The sequence below is a fragment of the Pholcus phalangioides genome, unplaced genomic scaffold, assembly GCF_987345545.1.
Source record: "Pholcus phalangioides strain wild (caught in Gottingen) unplaced genomic scaffold, Ppha-v1.0 ptg000029l_1, whole genome shotgun sequence".
Classification (NCBI taxonomy): Eukaryota; Metazoa; Arthropoda; class Arachnida; order Araneae; family Pholcidae; genus Pholcus; species Pholcus phalangioides.
In genome coordinates, this window is record NW_028301619.1 from 6,541,239 (window position 1) to 6,564,672 (window position 23,434).

The 23,434-nt window shown below is 31.9% G+C and overlaps 1 protein-coding gene across 5 annotated transcripts in view; it reads right to left on the bottom strand.

The window, feature by feature from the left end:
* Positions 1-4,854: 4,854 nt before the first annotated feature.
* Positions 4,855-23,434, bottom strand: part of LOC149067624 (hormone receptor 4-like) — a 189,066-nt gene continuing 170,486 nt past the window's right edge. For all 5 annotated transcript variants that reach the window (XM_089252433.1, XM_089252431.1, XM_089252430.1 and 2 more), the window contains 2 exons: positions 19,785-20,067; positions 4,855-16,818 (listed from right to left, as the gene is read on the bottom strand). In XM_089252433.1, the coding sequence (XP_089108559.1) occupies positions 16,607-16,818; positions 19,785-20,067 (495 nt within the window). In that variant the 3' untranslated portion in view covers positions 4,855-16,606. The remainder of the gene's footprint in view (positions 16,819-19,784; positions 20,068-23,434) is intronic.

Genomic DNA, 23,434 nt, shown 5'->3' on the forward strand with positions numbered 1-23,434 from the left:
GCGATTCGATTCTGTGTTTTTAGTAAAAGTAATAAAATTCGTGAAAAAAAGAGGCCTCTGGCTCAAAATCTTTCCTACATCAGAAAACACCTTCAATTCTTGTAATACTCCTCACAACACAGGAAAACACTTTGGCTCTCGTTAGTAGAAAAATTGGGTGACCAAGGGTGATTCTCTCCTCCATTATTTTATTTTTTACTGCACAATAAAAGAGAAAGAAATTACGTCTTCCCCCAAAATCTCCTGCAGGGATAAACGAAAAGAGCTCGAGAAAGAGCGTGTTGAAGAGCGTTTGGTTATCTGACCAAAATCGCTATGTACTGTACGTATATAGGTGCACTGCCCATCGATTCTTTTCTTTTCGAAAAATAACCGTAATATTATATACACACAAACCTCCAATTTTTTATTCACCTCGGTAATTTTTCATGTATATTTTATAGTTGTTTTTTTAAATAAGTACCTTAAAGATATTTTTCTAGTAATGTATATTTAACGAGTGCGACCGGTGCAAATTGCACCGAGTCTATATTTTTTTATTATCTATAAATAGATAATTAAAAAAAATTCAAAATATTTCGAGAAAATATATATATACAGGGTGGTAACTATCGACCGCCCAATAATTACACACGTGATTCCTTGTGAAAAACTAATATAGAAAAGTGTTTTCCGTTTTTCGATCGGACGAATATTAAAGTGGGTTATAAGCTTTTAAAATTTTGTGACGTGTCATTTTTCTAACGGTCAGTTATATGCCAAACACCGAACCAAAGTGCATTTCTCCGCCAGCAGCGGGTTGTCACTTAAAAATGAACTGAAATATTCAATCCCATTAGAAGCCAAGTTCGGCCTTTTTCCTTCACGATTGGTGCTTTTACTCTCAATGCAGTGTGATAGTATAACCTTGTTGTTACGTGCAATTACGTATTAGTTTCATCCAGTAAATTGGAAAATTTATCACCTGATTTTTAAAGTGTTAGCCAAATGAGATCTACTTGAAATTTTTTTTTAACCAAGTCAATACTTTTTGCCAAAATGTGGTAATTTGTTCTCTTTCACTATCAAGTCAACATTTTTTGGGGAAGGTGCATACAATAAGTTCTGTTTACTACGCGATCGTTTTTATACGCTGTCGTTTTAATCAGATTGCATATTGATCAATGAAACGACAATATTTTTTGAGTTATTTTATTGACTTGTGAAAACACTAAAATAATAACAACGCTTCGATCAGAAACTTTCAATCAAACTAGTCATTTTATGAATTGGCATATTCAAAATAATTAGTGGTTTCTCGGATATTTTCTATTGATTATTCATCGAGTCACATTTTCATACCGATTTTTGCATGTTGCAATGACGATTTTTCATTTCCCTTTGACTGCAATTGATTTTTATCGAGATGAAATATTAATAAATTTTTACTTCATCTTTTCACAAGAAAGATTTGTACTTTGAAATTTATATTCCAGCCTACATGATTCGCGCAGAACTTGGTCATTTTTTTAAAATGAACGAACGAACGATGGGGGTTTCTGGCAGTGCCTGTCCTCTTGGACACTAGCTGCACTCATGACGGCTCGCGGGGAGCCGGTGTGAAGAAAAGACGAGGTCGTATATGTATGTATTCTCGTGTTGTGCATGTATGCGTATAAAATATTTTAAAATGAAGTATATATTAAGTATATAGTATATGAATATGAAGTAGTAATATAGTATAAAGTAAAATATTTTTAAAATGAAGGTTTATTCAGCGGCGTATTTATTCGATTGGACTTTGATTTTTGTAGCGCAAGAACCAATTAGGTCAAACTGCGCTAAAACAAATGACCAATTGAAAATAATTGCACTTGTCATGTCAGGAAAGGAGGCAATTGTCCTGGGACCCCTCTTAACAGAGACGGACTTCAGGATTTTGCCGCCCCGTGGCTCTTATATGTGTATTTCGTTTCTTAATTTTTTTTCCGAAAAATCATGTGATTACCCCCTCCTGGTTCTCAATTTTCGAAATTTGAGAATTTTTTTATCACCACGTCTTTACTGTCTGTTGCTCCAAACATGGTTTTGAGTAGAGCCTACTGTTTCATACGCACATTCATAACATAAATGAGATGCCGTAAAAATTTTAAACTGTAATCGTGACAATTTGTAACTGTGATCGATTTCATTCATTATGCTTGTTGTGTTACTCAGTTAATTGTGTTGCAGAATTTCAATCAAAAGCTGTGATGCAACATGTAAATCTTCCAGAACTTCTGAATTGTAACTGGAAAAAGAATCTCATCTTATAAAATTATTGGAGATGATTTATTCATTTAAGGGGCGTCATGACCCCTGAAGTCGAATTTTCAAACATGACTAAAAAATATTTCATTCAATCGTGAAAATCAGATGCAAAAAATTTCTTGTCAATCGGGTTAATTTTTTTTCCAAAATAAAACTAAAAATTAATGAATTATAGTGTAAATGTGAACAAGAAAAAACGCTTTGAGCGCGATTTTCACAAATTGAAGTTTTTGAGCCCATCCGTTTAAGATTTGAAAGAATATATATTTATATATATATATATACATACACATATATGTGTATATATATATATATACACACACACACACATATATATATATATATATATACACACACACACACATATATATATATTACACACTAAAAAATGCCATATAAATATTTCTGCAAAATTTCATCATTTTGGTGTGTAGTGTATATATATATGAAATTTTGCAGAAATATTTATATGGCATTTTTTAGTGAGATGAATCTCGAACTTCAATGTTTGATCATCTGTTAGAATTTTACGAATTTTAAAGTTTGAAAAAATGTATAAATTTTCAAAAATATGAGAAAATATTCAATATTTGTTTCAAAAAATACTAGTGTTAACTTCGAAATCCGAAGTGCATTTTACTAAACATGGCGAGTAACACATTTCAGCAAAATTTCAGAATTTTCGGGGTGGCAGTAGCTTTTTTTAATCTTATGGATGAACTCAAAAACATCTGCAACCTTATAAAATCAATATATATATAATTAACACCCCCTTAAAAATTTGAAAAGTGTGCACACAACAACAAAAGATGGAAAAGAAACTGGTTTACTTTCTTGATTGCATAGGGTTATATCATTGTGCAGTGAGATCAAAAAGCGGAAAACACATTTCCATATTAGTTTTTCACAAGAATCACGTGTGTAATTATTGGGCGGTCGATAGTTACCACCCTGTATACTGAGACTGATTATTGAGGAGAATTGAGATGAGAAAAATTGAATTTTTGAATTGTTTAAAAATATGAATCATACGACAGAAGTTTCGTGTTCGGTTAGCGATCGTATGTGTTCATTTCGGTTGAAGAAAAATATTTCCTCAAAAACCAAAATATTTTGCATTTTGTTTAGATTCGTACATTCGTACCTTGTGTTATAAGCACTTCGCTAGAATTAGATGGGGCGACTGTCCTATAGGCAAATATTAGGATGCAGCAAGTTTTAGGAAAACAAAAAAATACCGTCATAAAATAATCAAATTTTACAGTAGTGGGGTCTGATACCAAGGCCGTAACTAGGCTGGGGCAACCGGGGCACTGTCCCGGGGCCCCGAGCCGAATGGGGGCCTCATGAAAATGTACATTTATTTTGAATAAATGTCCCTGGGACCAGAGAAGGTACGCTACGGCCTTGTCCGATCTCCCTTCACCAAAAAAATATTCCGGTTACGGCCCGGTATTAGCATGCTGTGTTTGGATTTAATTCCTTAATGAACACGCCTTAGGAAAAACGGCAAAAAATTTAATCAGGAGCCAAACATAAAATTGTTGTTTGGCAGGAATTGATGAGTAAAAAAACAATACGTTGAATCTTTTTATCTCAAATTTCGAAAAAACTTTAAAAAAAATTTCCTTATTTTTTGAATTAATTTAAAAAAAAAGTCAAAACTACCTACAACCATAGCCAAAAAGTGAATTTAATAATGTGTAAAATAATTTATCAAAATTAATGAATAATTAATTATAAGAAACTAAATTTTCTAACAAATTGGAAACATTATTCAAAGGGGTGCGGAAAGGTAAATCGTATTGCATTGGGGTGCGGAATGGATAAAGGTCCAAGAATCCCTCCCAGGCCCGAACCAGAAATTTCTTCCGGGGGGGGGGGGGACAAAAGTGATGGAACAATATAGATTTGGCCATCTTTACCCCTTTTTCGGTCATTTTCTCACATTTCGGGGGGGGGGGGGACCAGACCTCGAAGTCCCCCCTTGACCACTACGGCATTGATCACTCCTTTATAAGCTTAGTAAGAGTTTCAAAGCTAAATAAAACATGATTTGACTGCCCTTTTTTACTCAATTGGGAATATAAATTTAATTTTGAGATATAAATCATATTCTTCAGTTATTATGAATAAGTATATAAATAATACTTGGTTTCATTAGCATTGAAAATATGTAATATTTCGAAGTATATATATTCTATTGAAAATGAAATACTATTTATTTTCCAAACTTTAACACTGATTTGTTTTTATCAATTGTGCCGTTGAATCATCAAAATGTTTAAAGATTTTAGCAAATTAAAAGTTTCAGGTTTTTAGATTCGATGAAAATACTAGAGTGAAATTATGAAAAATTTCAGATATGCATGATTTTCATCTCAACTTTGTAACTTGAGTAAATTAATTGTAACATGTTGTTTCTGCTAGAAAGATCATGGCTTATATTTGATTTTCAATAATCTTAATCATTTAGCATGTCATTTATTACTTTTTTACATGATGGGAAACACTAATTAGGGAAACAAAATGCATGAGAGAAAGTCAAAAGGAAACACAAACATGTATAAAGAATCGTTTAATTAGCAAAAAAAAAAAAAAATAAAATAAAATAAACAAAAAAACAGGAAGCACACATATATTCGGCCAAAAACATTGTGTATAAATTTCATATAGCAAGTGAGAAAATTATGTAAACATACACTCTTTCTCACTTAAATCAATCTCTCTCACACACACATAGGTTCTTGATTTCAGTTAGTGACATATAAGACATTAAAAAAGAGAGAGAAAAACACATGTACACAATAAAGACCAGGTTATAAATTTGCCTGGCTTGACTAGCGGCCGATGGTCAGTGCACTTCCTGGTGATCACAGGCCAGATATATTATCTTTGTTTCACATGATGATACAAGTCAATTTTCATCTCATTAGTGGAAGCAATCACTTCCTGCCAGCTACATTAAAATTATAAATTGGTACAAATCATGCACCATCCAATTAGATGATAAAACATTTATTGATCTTACATTTGGTCCATATTGAAGGGACTTGATGGAGAAAAAAAAACCCAGAGAAATATGAGAATGCTCTGAAATGAGACACCCTGATATAAACAGCAGAAATAATTGTTAAAAAAATTGAAATACGTGATTGTGCATAGCTGCTACTTTTAAGTTTTGAACAACATATTTGTGTAAAACTGTAGACTTATAAATACAAAACAACTTTTTTTTTAAAAATAAAATGCAAAATTTCCAACTTCTTCATATGTGTGTGTGTATAATAAACTTTCATACTTATTTTTTATAAAAATTGAGGCTAAAACACAATATTGTTTCACTCAAGAGAAACCTTGCATGAAATATAACTGCTTTAACATGATTTGCATTTTTTATGCAATGTATACTGATAATATACAGGGTGTCCTGTAAGTGCTAACAGGGCCTTTATCTCATTGTAAAGATATGATTCCAATTTTAAAAAGTGCTCAACAGGCATTCAAAAACTACCCTGTACCAGTTTTGAGAGTGAAAATACAGTGTGCAACAAAATGAAAAATCTAAATTTTATTTATTCCCCTTATCCTCTAACTACCAATTAGAAAGTTGTTGCCCTGTCTCGCCTGATGCGAAAAAAAAATCCATGTTTTTAACTGCAATATTCACACAAATATTCGAAAAATGGAGAAAATTTGGGAAAGAACAGCATTAAATGCGGAAAACCCATTTTATCTGCATTTAGCACAATGTTCACACTTTCTCAAATTACCTCTATTTTCAAATTTGAATATGCCTATGAATATTGCACTTAGAAAAATGGAGTTTTCTTGTTGGCATCAGGAGAGCCAGGGCAACAACTTTCTAATTGAAAATTAAAGGACAGGGGGGGGGGGCGGTAACGTATAAAAATTTAGATTTTCTTATTTTGTTACATACTGTATTTTCACTCTCAAAACTGGTACATGGTAATTTTTGAATGCCTGTTGAGCATTTTTTAAATTGGAATCATACTTCTATGACGAGCGGTTGATGAGATAAAGGCCATACTAGCACTTACAGGACACCCTGTATATAAACATATTTATTTTTCATAGAAATGTATTTCTATAAAAAAAATTGGGCAAATACTGACACCTTATAATTCAAAAGGTTTGTTCATAAATTCCATCTTCATGAAATAAAAAGAAAAAAACTTGTTGATGAAGAACAGTTCTTGAATACATCGCAGCAAATCATCAAATTGAATTTAATCAGTTTTTAGCATTTTCTAGATATAATCATTATTCAACATCTAAAATATCGATTGAATTTCTTCATTGGTGGTTGCTTAATTAATTTTACACATTTGTGTTATTAAATTTGATGATCAATTATGAAACTTTTTTATGTATATTTACACTTACTAAATAAAAGAAAATGATTCCAGAAAGAGAGCCATTATGAGAAATATGTATAAATAATATGTAGCTATTATCATTTGCTGCACAAAAACTTACAAAACTGAACATAAAACATAGATTCAAACTAAATTTTCATTATGTCTTGCTGGAAACTAGCATTTCTGATTCTATCAAAACAGCAAAAATTCAAATATGAACATAATAGTTTTTAAACCGGCTTTCAATGTTACTAGTGAACTGTGGATCAATTTCTAATTACATAGTTTGGACAAACACATTTTTTTTTTACAAAATCATGAAGATCTGAGAAAATACACAAATTTTCAGGATAGCTGATAACCAATAAAACTTGGAATAAAATGAATCAGTGGCAACATTTAACATTTAATTTCTTTCAGTAAATCTGTTACTTATTTTTCAGTAAAAAAAAAAAATCAATGAATCCAAACTCCATCTTCAAACTCAAAAACTTCAAAAATATCAAAACTATGATGTACAACAGTGGTTCCAAAAGTGTGGGTCAAATGAACTGGGGGGAGGGGGGTTGTGGCAAAATATTTTTCAAAATTAAAGTGCCTTAATAAGACATTTATTTTCGTCTTTTACAATGCAAATAAAAGTATGTCAAACTTGAAAAACACCTTGACTCTTTACTTAGCTACTTAATATCTATATATGTACTTGGTAGTCGAAAGTAAAACAGACACAGCTGATAATTAGAAATGATGGTCTCTCTCATGTTTCGCTGATTATATGAGGCAAAACTGAAATTTACAAAATGTTCTCTAACACCTCTCTCAAATAAAGTCAAAATCCAGAAACAGCAGAAAACGCTGGTAACAAATTTGATAACAAATGAAAATGCAGTCACTGATTCATTTTTAACAATTCAAATTAGCGGGAGGGGACACAAAAAGAATTCTTGTAAAAAAGGGGGCCATGCTTCAAAAAACTGGAGAACTGCTGACCTACAGAATGTGCAAAAAACACACACACACAAAATTTAACTCATAGATAAGTTTAACTATGCGCAAGTACTTCTGAAATAGTTTCTACACTATGAATGAAAAAGATGATTTCATTTCAAAGGTAGAAATTATATTTTTTAATTAATTAAAAAATAATTATAAAAGTTTCACAAATGAAAAACAAGTTTGTTTTAGATAATAACAAATGGTTAAACTCAATTATGTAAGTTTCCAATGTTTTATGTGTGGAAGTTAAAGTAAAACAACTGATTTAAGTATGTTAGATCATTAATGTGACCATTGCCAATATGAGATGTCCACTTCAGATAGGTATGGACTTTTTAAAACTTTTTTTCGGCTTCTGCTAGTGATTTCTGCTTAATGATTTTTAATACAATGCAAGCATTGCATTTGCTAATATTTATTGCACATTATGTATCACCGGTTACTATTGTTCTTTAATTCATACAAATATTTTGATATAACTATATAATTATCATGTATGATGTTAAATGCAGGAGCTGTATATCCATCTAATAAAAAGGTTGTTATCATACTATTTTCGCAAGGCTGTAGCCAAGAATTTGTTCAGTCAGGAAAGAACTAAACTGACAGGGCAATAAATTAAATTCTGTAATTTTGCCTAAAGTGAGTTATTTTTCTCCTAAAAATTTCTTGCATTTAGGTGGTAGGGTGACCAGCCCCCAAAGCCCCTCCCATTGGCTATGGTTTTGGGGTTTTTTTTTTTTTTTGCTTTGTTTTTGAAAACCAAACTTTCACAGTTTATGCAATACATATGTCATGTGAAGTGACCTGTGGTTCAATTTGATTCGGTGGACAAACAATAAATATTTACTGTATCATCATTTGAAGTAAATTTATTTATTGGTAAATTGTTTTTTTTTAGAGTTCTGTATAAAAGTTTTTCTACTTGATTTAAAAATTATTTGAACGTAAAAATTAGTCAAAAACAAAAATTATGTATTTTTCTTTTAATTTCAAAATGGGTAACATTTTTAAAATATTATACTTTAATTAATACTACAGTATCTAAAAAGACATATAAGTGTCTTACTTATGCAGTAAGCTTAATGCCTTAAGCAGAAAAAAAACTTCAAGGGAGACACTTTGGAAGATCTCACTCAATTTGTATCCATCAGTTATAGCTTTTATTTGCTTATTCATTATAAAAAATAATTCATAGGTTCATTTCTTGCAATAAACTGCCACACAATATAAATTATTTTTTAAATTATAAAACTCAGAAAATTGCAAGACATTCTGTGAAATATGATAGGTTTGACCAAAAATCATATAAGACCACATATAAATGACAATTATGGCTTTCAAATATCAATATGTGCAAGTAAGCATAACAACATTCCTATAACAAAGCTATTCAGATGCAAAAATAAATGAAATTCCAATTACTATAAGTGTATAAAAAAGCTTTGAATCAGAGACAAAGCTGTTTATATCTCACGAATGTCAAAGAGCAAACTTTATTGCACCATAAATGTTGCATTCTACAGTCAAAAAATTTCTCCAAATGATGATGATAATGTATAATAAAACTTATTACAGTATAAAAATTGTATACAAAAGTGATTATACTATTTTTGATGGGACACATGAAAACAGAAATCTAATTCAAATGTATGAGCTTTTGTATAGCTTCATTTTTTAATATTTTATAATTAGTAACCTCTATAAAACAAAATTTGGTTGAGAAATATCTAACAAGCCAGTCTGAAGAAAGTTGAATAGCTTAAGATTATTAAGAATACCAGAATGAATGCACAAATTTGTAAACAATTTGTATATGTCTCAAAAATTGCTCAAGTTCACAGAACCAGCGAATGCCATTATTTTAATTTCACTTATTATTCATTAAATATGCTGATATTGATATACAATAACAATTGCATCATCGTTTTTGTACTGCAAAAAAAAAAGAAAAAAAAAAGAAATAAAATAAATAAATAAACCAAGAAAAAAAACTTGCAAATATCAGGAAAAATAATCACACTGTTGATTACAGAACAATGTTTTAAACTAATGTTTAAAATTAAAAGATGACTAGAAATTATACCAATAATATAGATCTTAATACTAAGACAGTTTTTCCCAGGGTATACACAGTCAATGACATCAGCCACAAGTAACACACCACAGTGAAATCTATTATTGAAAAAGATTTATGAATGAATGATAACTTGATGGTTTTGATAAGTAAGCCCTTGTGTTTTTTTACTGATTTTTTAATTATTCTCAATTGTCTGTCACCCTTGTGTTATACAGGATGAATCCGTCCTATTCTGCCAAGCAAAAGGAGGTGATAGACAAGCCCAAGTAGATCATGAAAACACCCCACCAACACCCTGTCCTTTTTCAAACCATTTTCGAGTTATGGTGGATAATTGATTATGGGAAAAAAATGTGTCAAGTCTGAAAAAACCAGAATTTGTGAAGTTTCTAAAAGATCTATATGCAAACTAAGCACACATTTGGAAAGAGCAGAAAAAAATGTCATAACGTGACACCGATTTCATCAAAGTATCTGGCTTTAATGGCAAGCAGGGCTGTTGCAAGCCTTTACTTGTTAAGTAGGAGAAGACCCTTTAATTGCTTCATTATGAGGACTTGAAGGAATCAACTAGGAGTAGAGGCTTAAAGCCCAATCCTCACCTTCTCGTGGTGCAGCCTGTAAGTAGCCATGTTTAACATGTGGTGAACGGATGCGGATGGGCTTTCTCCAACCAGCACTGGCCAGCGTGGAGGATTATGGCTAAAAACCCTCTAAAAAGAAATAAACTCAGAAAAGGAGTCAGACAGGGTGATACTTTTTTACCAAAACTCTTTACCGCTGTTTTAGAAGTATTCAGAAAACTGGATTGGGATAAAAAAGGAATTAAAGTAAATGGAGAATTTCTCAACCATTTGTGTTTTGCAGATGACATTGTTATCAGCAGTAATCCAGACGAACTAGAAGAAATGATACAAGAATTGGCGAAGGCAAGTATTCAGGTGGGCTTGAAAATGAATCTGCAAAAGACTAAAGTTATGTTCAAGCCCTTTGCATTGAAGAGAACAATCTTGCTCAACAACACAGAGATAGAAGAAGTAGAAAGTATACCTGGAACAATAAATTACCATGGACAACAGAATCATTAATGAAATAAACAGAAGGATCAGGATTAGATGGAGCACTTTTGGCAAAAACTGTGTAATTCTGAAGAGTAACATGCCATTATGCCTGAAAAGAAAAGTTTTTAACCAGTGTGTGCTACCAGCACGGACTTATGCAGTTGAAACATGGACACTCACAAGCAAGACGATACAAAGGCTACAGACAACACAAAGGAGCATGAAAAGATGTATGCTAGGCATCACAAGGAGAGACAGAAAACGAATCACTTGAATGAGGAACCATACGAAGGTATACGATATCATGGAAAGAATTAAAGGTTTGAATTGGAAATGGGCTGGACATATTGCAAGAAGACAGGACAACAGATGCACCACAAGTATTCTAGATTGGTACTCCGTGGTGTTAAACGTCCAAGAAGGCGTCCCCATGCAAGATGGATTGACGAGATAAGGAATGTGGCAGGAGTCAACTGAATGGCTAAAGCATCAGACAGAGCAGAATGGAAAAATTTAGAGGAGACCTTCATCCAGCAGTGGATTGAAAATGGTTGATGATGATGATGGATGGTGAGCTACAACACCAGCTATAGCAGACTGCTATAGCTGGTGTTGGCCACAAGTGCTGAAAGATTGGCAAAGTTCAAAATCAAATTGCCGCCAAAAATTTTAATCGCCAATTCTGCAAGTACCCTTCTTGCTAGAATTGGACAAATTTGGCAAAAACTTGTCCATTCCACCAGCTTCCAAAAAATCATATCGGTTTTCTGGTTCAAGAGAAATTTAGTTTTTTGTTTGCAATACATCACTGAAATAAGTGTTTGTCAAAGTAGATATTCGATGGAAATTTGGAATTGACGGCAGTGATGTCTTAATGCATGGGCTCACCCGGGCACAGTCCGGCGGCCTCAAGAGAAGAGGGCCTCAGAAAAATGAGAAGTAGTTTAATTTCTCGAGAATTTGACAAGTAGAGCCTTAGAAAAATCACTTGGCCCAGGGGCCCATGATGGTCTTAAGATGGCCCTGATTGGTGGTTACAGATTTTGGCGACAATTTGATTTTGTACAAAAATCCTATAAAGTGGCACTACCTCTGTCTACAGGAGATATCTGTATTTAATGGCCAACTACAAGTGCTGAGAGGTTGGTGAAGTGAAAAATTGAATTGTTGCCAAAACCTACTAAAATTACTTCAACTAACACAGATTTCAATGATATACTGCAAATAAACGACTAAATTTCTCCTGAACTAGATAACCAATTTTGTTTATTATATTCTCTTTCAAAAGCTAGTAGAATGAATAAGGTTTTAGAAAATTTGACAAATTGTTAATAGAAGGGTGTTGGCAGAATTAGCAATTGAAAATTTTGGTGACAATTCAATTTTGAACTTTGCCAATCTTTCAGCACCTGTAGCTTGCCATTAAATACAGATATTTCAATGAAATTGGTGTGACCTTATAGGCTTTTTTTTGTGCTTCCCAAATATGTGCATAGTTTGTGTGTAGGTTTCTCAAAAACGTCCCAAATATGAGGTTTTTCAGACTTCACACATTTTTTTCCATAATTGATTATCCACCATAACTCGAAAATAGTTCAAGATAGGACAGGGTTATTAGGTTGTTTCATTATCTACTTGGGCTCATCTATCACCTCCTTTTATTTGGCAGAATAGGTTGGATTCACCCTGTATATGCTTGTTCTCTTACATCCCTGGACAAAAAATAATTATGATCACCACAGTCATTGCTGAAAACTTGAAATTTTTTTTAAAACTGCATATTATCATATAGCAACATATCATACTCTTCTCTTTATCAGTGAGTTATATTTGATGCTACATATGGAGTGATTTGCATATTATATCACAGGATTTCAGTGAGCACCTCATTCTGTGTGTGTGTGTGATAATTTTTCATGAAATTTTGCAGTCATAAACACCAGGGGAAGAAAAAAGAAGGATTATTATTTTTCAAGCTGAGATTTGATTTAAAGTATTAAAATTCATTTCAAAACATCATAAGTTTAGAAAATACAATAGAAAAACTGCATAGAAGAAAGTGATAATAGAAAAAAGAGTTGAGGAAAAATGCATGCATTGTTATACTATTTGATTGCCAAATTTCTAAAAGACAAATAGTGATGTGTATATAAAGAGTAGAGAAACTTAAAATACGATATTACAAAAAAAAAATATATATATAAATCAATAAATGGGTAAAGTTTGTTATAAGTACCACCAACACTACAAACAGATAGAGGTACATATAAATAAATTTTCTTTTACTCTTTCATAATACCAGCTTGTTTAGCTTGACACTGTTGGTAGTGTTAAAATTTTGATCATAAATCATATAAAAAACAGATAGTTGGTGTGAAAATAACTTGGCAATTTTTTTTAATATGTTTTATCAAACAGTCATATTTGTCAGATAAGATTGATGTAATAAAATGTTTGACATTCACTTGTAATAATTTTAAGAAATATACTGACTTCATCATTTTGATTTCTTTTTTTGGCGGGCTTTGAGAGAGAGAGAGAATTCTTTGTTTAAAAAACGCCGTTGTATTTACAAATATAGGTTCTAATCTGATCTATTTCTGATCATGATGTCAAGTGACCATAAAACAGATTATTTAAAAGAATATATGTCTCACCTGCACCCAGTAATTTAAGTAAATTACTGGCTGCAGGTGAGTAATTTACTTAAATTACTTTTAAGTAAATTACTTTATTACTGTAATAATGTGTTTAACTTTAGGTAAGGTAAAAAAAGAAAAAATACAGTTGAGACATAGCAATCAAAACACACTTGTTTATGTTTGTTCATTTACCACTACCCATTGAAGATAACTGCTGCAGATGTACTTAAAATATCTGGTTTAGTTCTGAACTCTCAACCATGGCTTAATCACCAGAAAGAATTATATTGTCAGTATGAATTTTTATTCTGTATTAAAGTACAGTCAAGTACACTTATAACATACCCCAGATATAACATACACCGTGGATATAACATACAGTTGTGTAATCCTTGAAATTTGTCCCATTCATATCTATATATTTTTACCTCTATTATAATATACCCTGCTTAAAACATACACTGTGGATATAAAACATGCCACAAATGAATGATCTTAACCGAGAAAGTAATCCGGATACAACATACTGCAAAAAGAAACCCTAGAAAAATATAGTCAAAAACAGACTTTTTTTTTGTATAACATTCATTGTATGATGGTGATATATCTTGACGTTTTCTCCAAAAAGACCTAAATTCTTTCAATAAACGAGAAATTACATTGCTGAAATAGTTACATTTCTCAACAGATGACACTGATTTTTTAAACTTTAGCGCGACCTGTCGGTAATAAATGTAACTATTTTGACAATAAAATTTTAAATTCTGTCTTTCTGTGCAAACTGTATGGCATATACTTTTAGAATTATTGAATTTTTACTTGTTTTTGTTACTTTGTGATCTTTTTATGGATAGAGATGATAAAAGAACAATTTTTATACATCAACTCACTCACTGTTGAAAAGCTATGCTAATTCAAGTGTATTATTTATTTATTTATCTTTTTTCTACAGTATAAAATACAAATAACTAAAAAAAAAAAACAACCAAGGAGATCGAAGATCCCATACTAGTTGTTACAATGTGTTACAATAAGTTGCAGTAAGTTACAAAGTAAAATAAGACTCACTTCTTTCGAATTAAAATTAAATGAAATGAAAATTATTGATTGTGGTGTGTGTGTGTGCGTGCGTGCATATAAAATTCATAAACATCAGTGGGAATTTTTTTTCTGAATTTTAAAATTGTACAATACTGTCAATATCAAAAGAAAACTGTAGGCATAAACTCAAAAAAATCATTAACATTTCCATAAATGTTCCATAATTCATGTTGTTGTATATTTTGTTTTTCTAATAAATTTTAAAAACTTTTCAGATATCAATCAAAAACTATATTCATGCTATATTACACTTCAATTCTGTGCTGCATAAGCTTATTTTGTCCATGATAATATCAATAATGCATTTTTTGCATATATGCTATTGCTATGTAAGCTAATTTCAAGACCTCGCTTATAGCATACATGTCGGTTATTACATACACTTCTCTAATCACCTGGGGGAGGGTATGTTATAACTGAATTTGACTGTATTTATATTTAAAAAGACTACGAGTTTTGACCCTAGGTTTTTATTGTTGCATATCAGATCTACAACAAAGACAAAGAAATATAGTCATGAATGTGCTTTCTTTGTTATGTTCTTTTTAAAACAATTCCATTAAAATTGTACAAAAAAGAGATTTATTAAATATATAATATTTTGAGATACTAGTTATATAGCTGAGGATACTATATGTATAATTTGATAACCAGCTACTGAAACTGGTATTCCAGAAAAAATTGTGGTTGGATGAGACATTGTGTTAAAGAGAACATCAGGAACTAAATTTACCGAGGCAATTTTATTTTTGAAAATGAGGACAAAATGTTCACTTAAAACTTTTATGACATTAGGCAAAATGGGTCATATATGCATATAATACCCATAACCTATGCAAAGTTTGAAAGTATAATTGATTTGTGAAAATCAAGATAGTGAATAGATAACTTCCTGGCAACTTTTTAAAAGTATGATAAAGTAATTTCATTAATTAAATATAAATCACTTTTGTACAATAAATTAAATCTTTTTTAAGTGCACTATGCTATAAAGTAATCTATTTTGCTCTGTATCAAACTATACCTGAGGCATGCAGTGGCATGAGATAAAAGACCATTCAAAACATCATCCCAGTTTCTTTATCAATACTAATACATATGCTTTATTTGCATTTTTCTCATGCTGATGTACAGTCATAAGCTATATTACACTTCAGAAACCCTTTTCCTATATAAACATTCCAAGCATAAACATTTCTCATTAAAGCTCACTTTGAAATCTTTCAAAACCTTTTAACAGAGTACATAAGCTAACAAAAACTCATACAAATAACCGGGATCAACTGTCATCTTATACATGTAGCAGACAAGAAACTGTGGAAGCATGTGATGATGATTATGATTATGCTTCACATATTTTCTGAACAACTTTTGGCCAGTCTTTGGCAATGTTTTTATCCAAGCACCTTCCAAACCAAGCTTGAACAATGAATATTTTCATCCAAACAACTTTTTGTCACACAACATGGAAATTCTAAATCTTCACAAACTCCAACTACAAATTTTTTCTTCGCAACATAGTTCACACATAGTTTCATTCGTATAAGGCTGAACCATCAGTATACATTACAATATGGATATAGTCATCATAATGGCAGTGATGAGGCTTGTACAATAAGTATTCAACTGTTTTCAGTGCAAAAACAAAACAAAAATAACTTTTTTATACATCACACAATACCCTCTGTGCAAAATCTTCAATCTTTTGCAATTCTTTAATCAAGCTTGAAAACAACTACATTAAAACATAAGAGATGGAACATGCCCTATTAGTAAGCAATAATGACTGAACACACAGATGATGCCTTGATATTGTTGCCATTTAGAAGGCAATATGATATTTTTTTTAACAGGCATATCTTTTGTTCGCACTCCAACCCATACAGTTTTTTGAACACATATCTTCTGATTGAATTGCTCTTGTCACTATCACATAATCAATGAATACGCTTCCTGACTATGAAAGACTATAGGATGTTTATGAAAGGTTTGTGCCACAAAATCTGCAGCAGTGTTGTATAAAATCAGCACTTATCAAAACAGATATTCTGCAAGTCACTTATTAAGGCTGGTATTGAGAAGCAGAGGCACATAAAACATTTTACTCTGGACGACTAAACTTGCTGCAGCTTGAATTTCTGGAATACAGCTTAATAACTCAGCAAACCTAGAAGGTTGTTGAGGAAACCGATGTTCAACAAACACTCTTAAAGCAGTCATGTAACGTTCATGAATTGCTTCCAGTTCTTTATGATCTTTAATTTGATCTAAGAAAAAAAAAATTTATACATCAATAAGTTGTGGGAAAAAAATATTTAATCAAGTTAGAGTATAACATCAAGTTATTTGATTGTAAATTATTAAATCAGTTCTGGAATTTCTTCCAAGTATTTTAAATATATTAAAATTTCAATCAAACAAATAAATATCATTGACAATTCATAAATTATTTAAACAAAAATTTTGCACTGGCATAGGCACTTAGTTTAAAAAAATTAAGATTCATAATTATAAAATATATGTATTTTTTTTCATACCAAATGTGAAAACTCCAACAATTGAAAATAATTTAAAAATAAGAACCTAATTTTGTTAGATTTATTGGAATTAAATCAAGTAAAAAATAACTATAAGTCATATAATTTAAATTAATAATTAAATGCACTGTTTAAAATTCAGAGTTTTTTTCTCACTGATTAATGATTGAACTAGAATAGAGGAATTTTTCTTGAAATAAATTATGGTCAAGTATTTTGAATAAACATTGATAAATGGTTTTTTTTTAGTTTTGTAAGAACTCAGTGTCCAAAAAAAAACTTTTAATTAGGACATTTTTTTTAGTATTTCTTGTGCAAACAATGGAAAGCTCAAGTATAGATTGCTTGTAGATTTTCAGCCTCACTAAAAATATGAGAAAGATGTATTTCCAATGTATCAAGAGAATCTTATCAGCACATATCAGTAATGTCTCCTCTGAAGATGCCCAAGTGAACATCAAGTAAAACAGCATGTTAAATGGAAAATGACCACCAAACAATTTGGGCTTATTTTAGATATTTTGCAACCAATGATAGAAATTTTTTTTAAACCCTTTACAACAATATCTGTATACTTGGCCCAAACTACACACATTCAGGTTTTCCTGGTTAAGTTTACCTAAACAAGTACAGTGTTTTCCAGAAAATAAGATCTAGCATGATTTTTCAGGATGCTCCCAATATAAGCCCTACCCTGAAAATAAGCCCTAGCTAAAATTGCCAATGAGACACATTTAGTATGTCATTGCAACACATGATGGATGCATTGAGTTATATATAAAATGAGAGAATGGTTTTACTATTATCTATTATCAAACAAAAATAAATGATATTGAAATTTGTACTTGAAATAAGTTATAATGTAAGCAAAAATTAAATTTTTGTTAACACTCAAATAGGCATCCTTGGACGAGTGGTGAACACCTATGTAAACAGATAAGTTTGAGACTTCAACTTTTATCAAAGAAAAGGAAGAAAATCATTACTCGCAGCATTTCTGATGATAAATGAAAAAACAACATATGGCCAGTATTACACAATAAAATTTTTAGAAAAAGCTCTTATAAAACTTAAGAAATGCAACCAATAGGTATATCTGTTACATTTGAGTGAATGTAACCAATAGACTTAATGGTTGTTTTTGTTTTGTAAAAGATTTTTTATCAAACTTTTTTGTGTAATCTTGGCCATAAATAAACAACCGGTACATTTGAGGCTTGAGGCTGCAGACCGAATGAAGCAAAAAGTATTTCTGGTGGGCACGGACACATGCCCGCCTCATTTGGTACTGAAAATCTAAATCGAACTTCCTGTATGGATTGACTACACCACCAAAAGAAATGTTTTATGAAGTTGCAATTTTTTTGTCGATTTTTGCATAACCATCATATTCAAAAAGATTAGTAGAGTTATTATACCAAAAAATAAGCCTTAGCGTGATTTTTCAGGATGCTCCTAATATACACCTGGCAGGTAAATTTTAATGAGTGTAGCAGCCTTATTAGTTTTGTTGAAAGGTGTAAGACATATATTTTCAATGTAATATATATGTGTGTAAATGGATAGAATTTTAAGCCAAAGCTTTTATAAGCAGTTTAAGTCAAAATCAAATACTATTATATGTAGTCAATGTGTTTTCATACTGTTGAATGACTCCTAATATTTTGTGGCATGGTGTGGCTGCAGCCTTTACACCTGCTGAAGTCTGACCCTGCATTTGTATAACATAGGCGCAGGGGCGTAGCCAGAAATTTCGTTCGGGGGGGGGGGGACCAGACCCCCAAGTCCCCCCCCCCTCGCTACGCCCTTGCATAGGCGTACGCAGAACTTTCTTGAGGTGGTTTCAGATTTTTTTCCTTCTGAGGGCGGGGGGGGGGGGTTAAGTTTTTCCTGTAAAATAACACTTTTTTCTTTTTGAAACCGAGCACAACTCAGGTCTATCGCCATAGGCAATTTACTACCTAGTGAGTTGTGCCGGAAGTGTAAGTGTGTGTACCTAATAGTCTGAGTGCGTATCTAGTGTTGTGTATGATTTTTCAGTGCTGTCATCTATATCTCAGAAGTGAAGTGAGTGTAAAATAACACTATAATATTGGCTCGGGGGTTTCAGATAAACCCCCCCTGCATATGCCAATGACTGCATCTGACTTTATTTTGTTGTTGTTCATGGCCAGTTCATGTAATATCAAAAGATTCATGAATTTTTCTATAGATATTTCAAATGAATGTATATTTATATGCATATAGGAATATTTCATGTAAAAATATCTTTGCACTAATGTAAATCAAAATCTCATACAGTAATATGTAAAGAAGCATTTTCAATTTTAATTATGTACAAAGAATTATTATTATTAATTCTTTTATACTTATTATGAAAGAAATATTACAATAATTATATGAATTATATGTTATTGCAGGGGTTCCCAAACTTTTCCCACCCACAGCGTCCTTTTTTCCTATTCAATGCTTATCTGCAAGCTCTGCCAACTCCCCAGAGCTGTTTAACAAAGTATATTTTTGAAAAAACCTTTGTCATGGTCACTGCTCCTTGGCGCCCCTGACAAAGGTTGGAGGAGCACCAGGATGCCATTGCGCACAGTTTGAGAACCCCTATGGAAGTATTATTGAGGTAATAAATTTGTAATTTATACACCTTTTAGCATGGTTAACTATCAGTGATTTAATTCATATACCTGGTGACTGCATAATGATCACCTTCAAACAGACATACTCTTCTATACAAAGACCAGATCTTCTGAAGCTATCAGCTAATACAGCAAGCCTTTGGACCAAAGGTCCTACTTCTTGTAGCTCTTCAAGTCCTACTGGAACACCAACCATGATTGTGAGACACTCTCTCAGTGAGGAGAGAGCTGAAGCTACAGCTTGATTGATGTCACCAGTGGGTGAGCCATGAATGGCTTGAAAGGCACAAGTTGTGAGTACCAGAAGCTCATGCCATTTATGTGTGAGGAGCTGAAAAAAAATCAAGTGAAACTCTTAATTTGATTCAAGTATTTCTCAAAGCACATAAGAAGAGGGCCAGGAGTAATGAGAATTTTTTTCTTTGGAAAAGAGGGAGGTATTACTGCTGTCTGCTCTCACTTGGCATATGTACATGGCTATCCTCTGCATCACTTGACCAAGCAATTTACTTGAAAAAAAGTAGAAAAATCAGAAATTTTGCCATGAGCTTTCACAATTTTTTTTGTGGCAGATTTAAAAGAAAATTGTATGCTCTTTCAAATAAGAATATATAAGTAAAATATTAAACAAAAAGTATAATAATGAAAATATAAATAAAATTGTATGAACTTTTATTTCTTCTTACAGAAAACAGCAGAAGAAACTGTCAGGATGCTGGAAGAAGCTCATAAAAAAGCTTTCAGTCAAGCAAGGGCTTACAAAGGATTTTCTTTATTCAAATGTTGTGACATATCACCTGAAGACTTATCACAATCTGTGCATTCTTCAACAAATTGAACAAATGAAGACTTTCAAAAAATTTGTGATGCAATGATGTTAGGTCATTGTCAAGTGATCCATGAATTGAAAGCAATGACTGGAGTTTCTTGAAGCTTATGTCAATAAACTTAGATAGTTTTCAACCACTTTTTCTCCTGCAGTTTTCCCTAAAAGAACACGGTCCATACACATTTTATAGGTCTGTCATTGAAAAATCAGCAAAGTTAAATAATATAGGCTCACAAAAAATCACAATGAGTTCATAAACCTTTCCTAAAAAATGCTTCATGGTCAAATGATGCAGAAGATGAAGTCACCTACAGGAACCTAGTGAGAGCACATGTGAAAAATGTCCTTCTTCCTTTCAGAAAAAAAAAATCCTGTTTCTTTTTGAGTCTCCCCTTGTATTAAAATACTTTCAGAAACAAAATAAAACAGATACTCTATTTTTTTTTTTAAATTCAAGTGATCTTACAGTTATTACAGTTGTGTACTGTAAGAAAATATTTTAAATCCATATTATGATTCAAGTCCCATAATTTACACTATTTCAAAATCACAATAAGTATATATTTATAAAATACATATTTAGGAAAGCATTATACAGTGTGAAACTTTTATTTCTCGAAAACTATTTCTCAAAAAATGAAAAAGAAAATCATTGCATTGTCTGTACTAAATCAATGAATTTTCACCTCTCTGTATCAAAGTAATTTTGGAAACACTCTCTATCTCGAAAGCCAAGCCCAATGGTAGTTAAAAGAAAACACAAAAATTCCTTTTCTTTTGTGCAAAAATGTCTTTTCTGGTTTTTCTCTGGAGGTGAAAGAAACTTATAAGAAAGGATTATTTGTGTTACTGCCCATTGTGTTGATGGATCTTGTCAATCATAGGCAGATCCTGTGATTGATGGGGGGGGGGGAGGGGGGTGTAACCTTATGTGAATGGCTTGTCTAGCATGGCAAAAAGTCAGCCAACAGATAATTCAAAATTGCTTCAAGAAAGCTACGGGTTTCGAACCAATCATCTCAGTGACAAAGGAATCAGGTCTGGCGAACCATTCGAACATCAGCAAATTTCAGAAGAATGTTGGAAATGGAATTTTAAAACAATTAAGGCATTACTAAAAAAACCTCAGAAAAAAATTTGAATGTATTTTAGCGTATTTGCATATGGTGTGATTGAACATTGATTGTGTAACTTAACCAATAAATTTCATCAGTATGTAGTAAAATGTAGTGAAGTATTTTTAGTTTATAATCAATCAAATTTTTTGCCATTTTTTGGCGTGTTGTTCCTTTCTTACTAAAAAAACTTTATTTCTCGAAAACTCTATCTCAAAATTTCTTTCAGTCCCATCAGTTTCGACATAGAGAGGTTTGACTGTATTTATTATTTTCACATTATTATATAGGGTAAGGGCCCAATTATCGCCTACTTTTCTAATATTGCCTACCACGGTTTCTTCTTGATTAATGCTGGCAGCTGGTGGCCACAACCAGAACTATGATGCTTTCCCCTTCAGTTGTTGTTTGTGGAAACTAGACGCACCTGTGTTGTTTTTTCTTTTCTCTGGGAATATTTTCTTATTTTTGTGTACGCTTCATTACTTTTAGTATAATCAATAAAGTTCAAGTGATAGCATTATATCATTTGAGGCAGTAATAGCGATTGTAACAGGCTACATTTTAGTGTAGTTTGTTTATTGGTTTGCAATTTGATTCCATGCGTGAAGACTGCCATGTTTGAGAGTTAGGTTGTTCCCCATATCACCCACTTGAGTGTTCCCATTATCGCCCTAGGCGATATTACGAACACTTTTGAAGTAGGTTTTTTTTTTCAGATGTCATATAAAAAGATGTGGAACAAGATCAAAATGAAAGAGCTGTAAAAAATAGCGGTAAAAAAATTAAGAGATAGAACTATTGGAAGCATTGGAAGCTTTTCAAGTACCTGGATCCATTAAAAGACTACGTAAAAAAACCATGAACTTCAAAAATTACTTGATGTGCCACTAGGACAAAGGTCTTTTTTATCTCCTTATGCAGAAGATCAATTTGTTGAGTATTATTTACAAATGGATAAAACTTATTATGGACTTATGACAAAGAATGTAAAAAGGATGGAATTTCAACTTGCCATTGGAAATAATTTATGCCACCCATTTTCTGAAGAAAAAAAAGTTCATGTAGGAAATGCCTATCTCTCCCCCTCTTTTATTCAACAGATGCCCTGACTTGTCTCTGGAAAAGGAAAAAAAAGGGAAAAGCACTATCACTTGAAAGTTCGCTAACTTCTGGCAAGACACTGGCAAAAAACATCAGACAAAGCTGTAAAGGAACCAGTTCTGAAAAAATTCAAACATGATTAATGGAAGGAAGAAGGATCTCTTCAGAAGAAGAACCTCCATATATGTCAACTGATGACAACAGCAGCAGTTGTAGCAAAGAAGATAATGATGCCCAGTGCTCAGTTTGTGGAGGACTTTACTCAAATGATTGTTATGGAGAAACATGGTTAAAAATGTTTGATATGTAACATATAGTCCCACGAAAAATGTGATAAGCGGAAAGTAAAGAAGAAAACAAAACGTTATGTTTGTGTAGAAGTTTGTGCTCTTGAGTTTTTGATTTTGTATTTAGGAAAAGTGTTAAAAGAGTACGTTAATTATATTTCTAAAAGTACAAAAACTGTCTTGTATTACTTTTGATTTTGTTGTGTCTTAATTTACACGTTTCATAAAGCAAGTATAATCTTAACATAAATTAAACTTTATTTCAACCCATTTTAGATGTAGGCGATATTAGGAACATATAGTGGGCAATATTGGGAACACTTTTTTATAGGAAAAATTAAGAGGTCACAAAAAATATTTTTT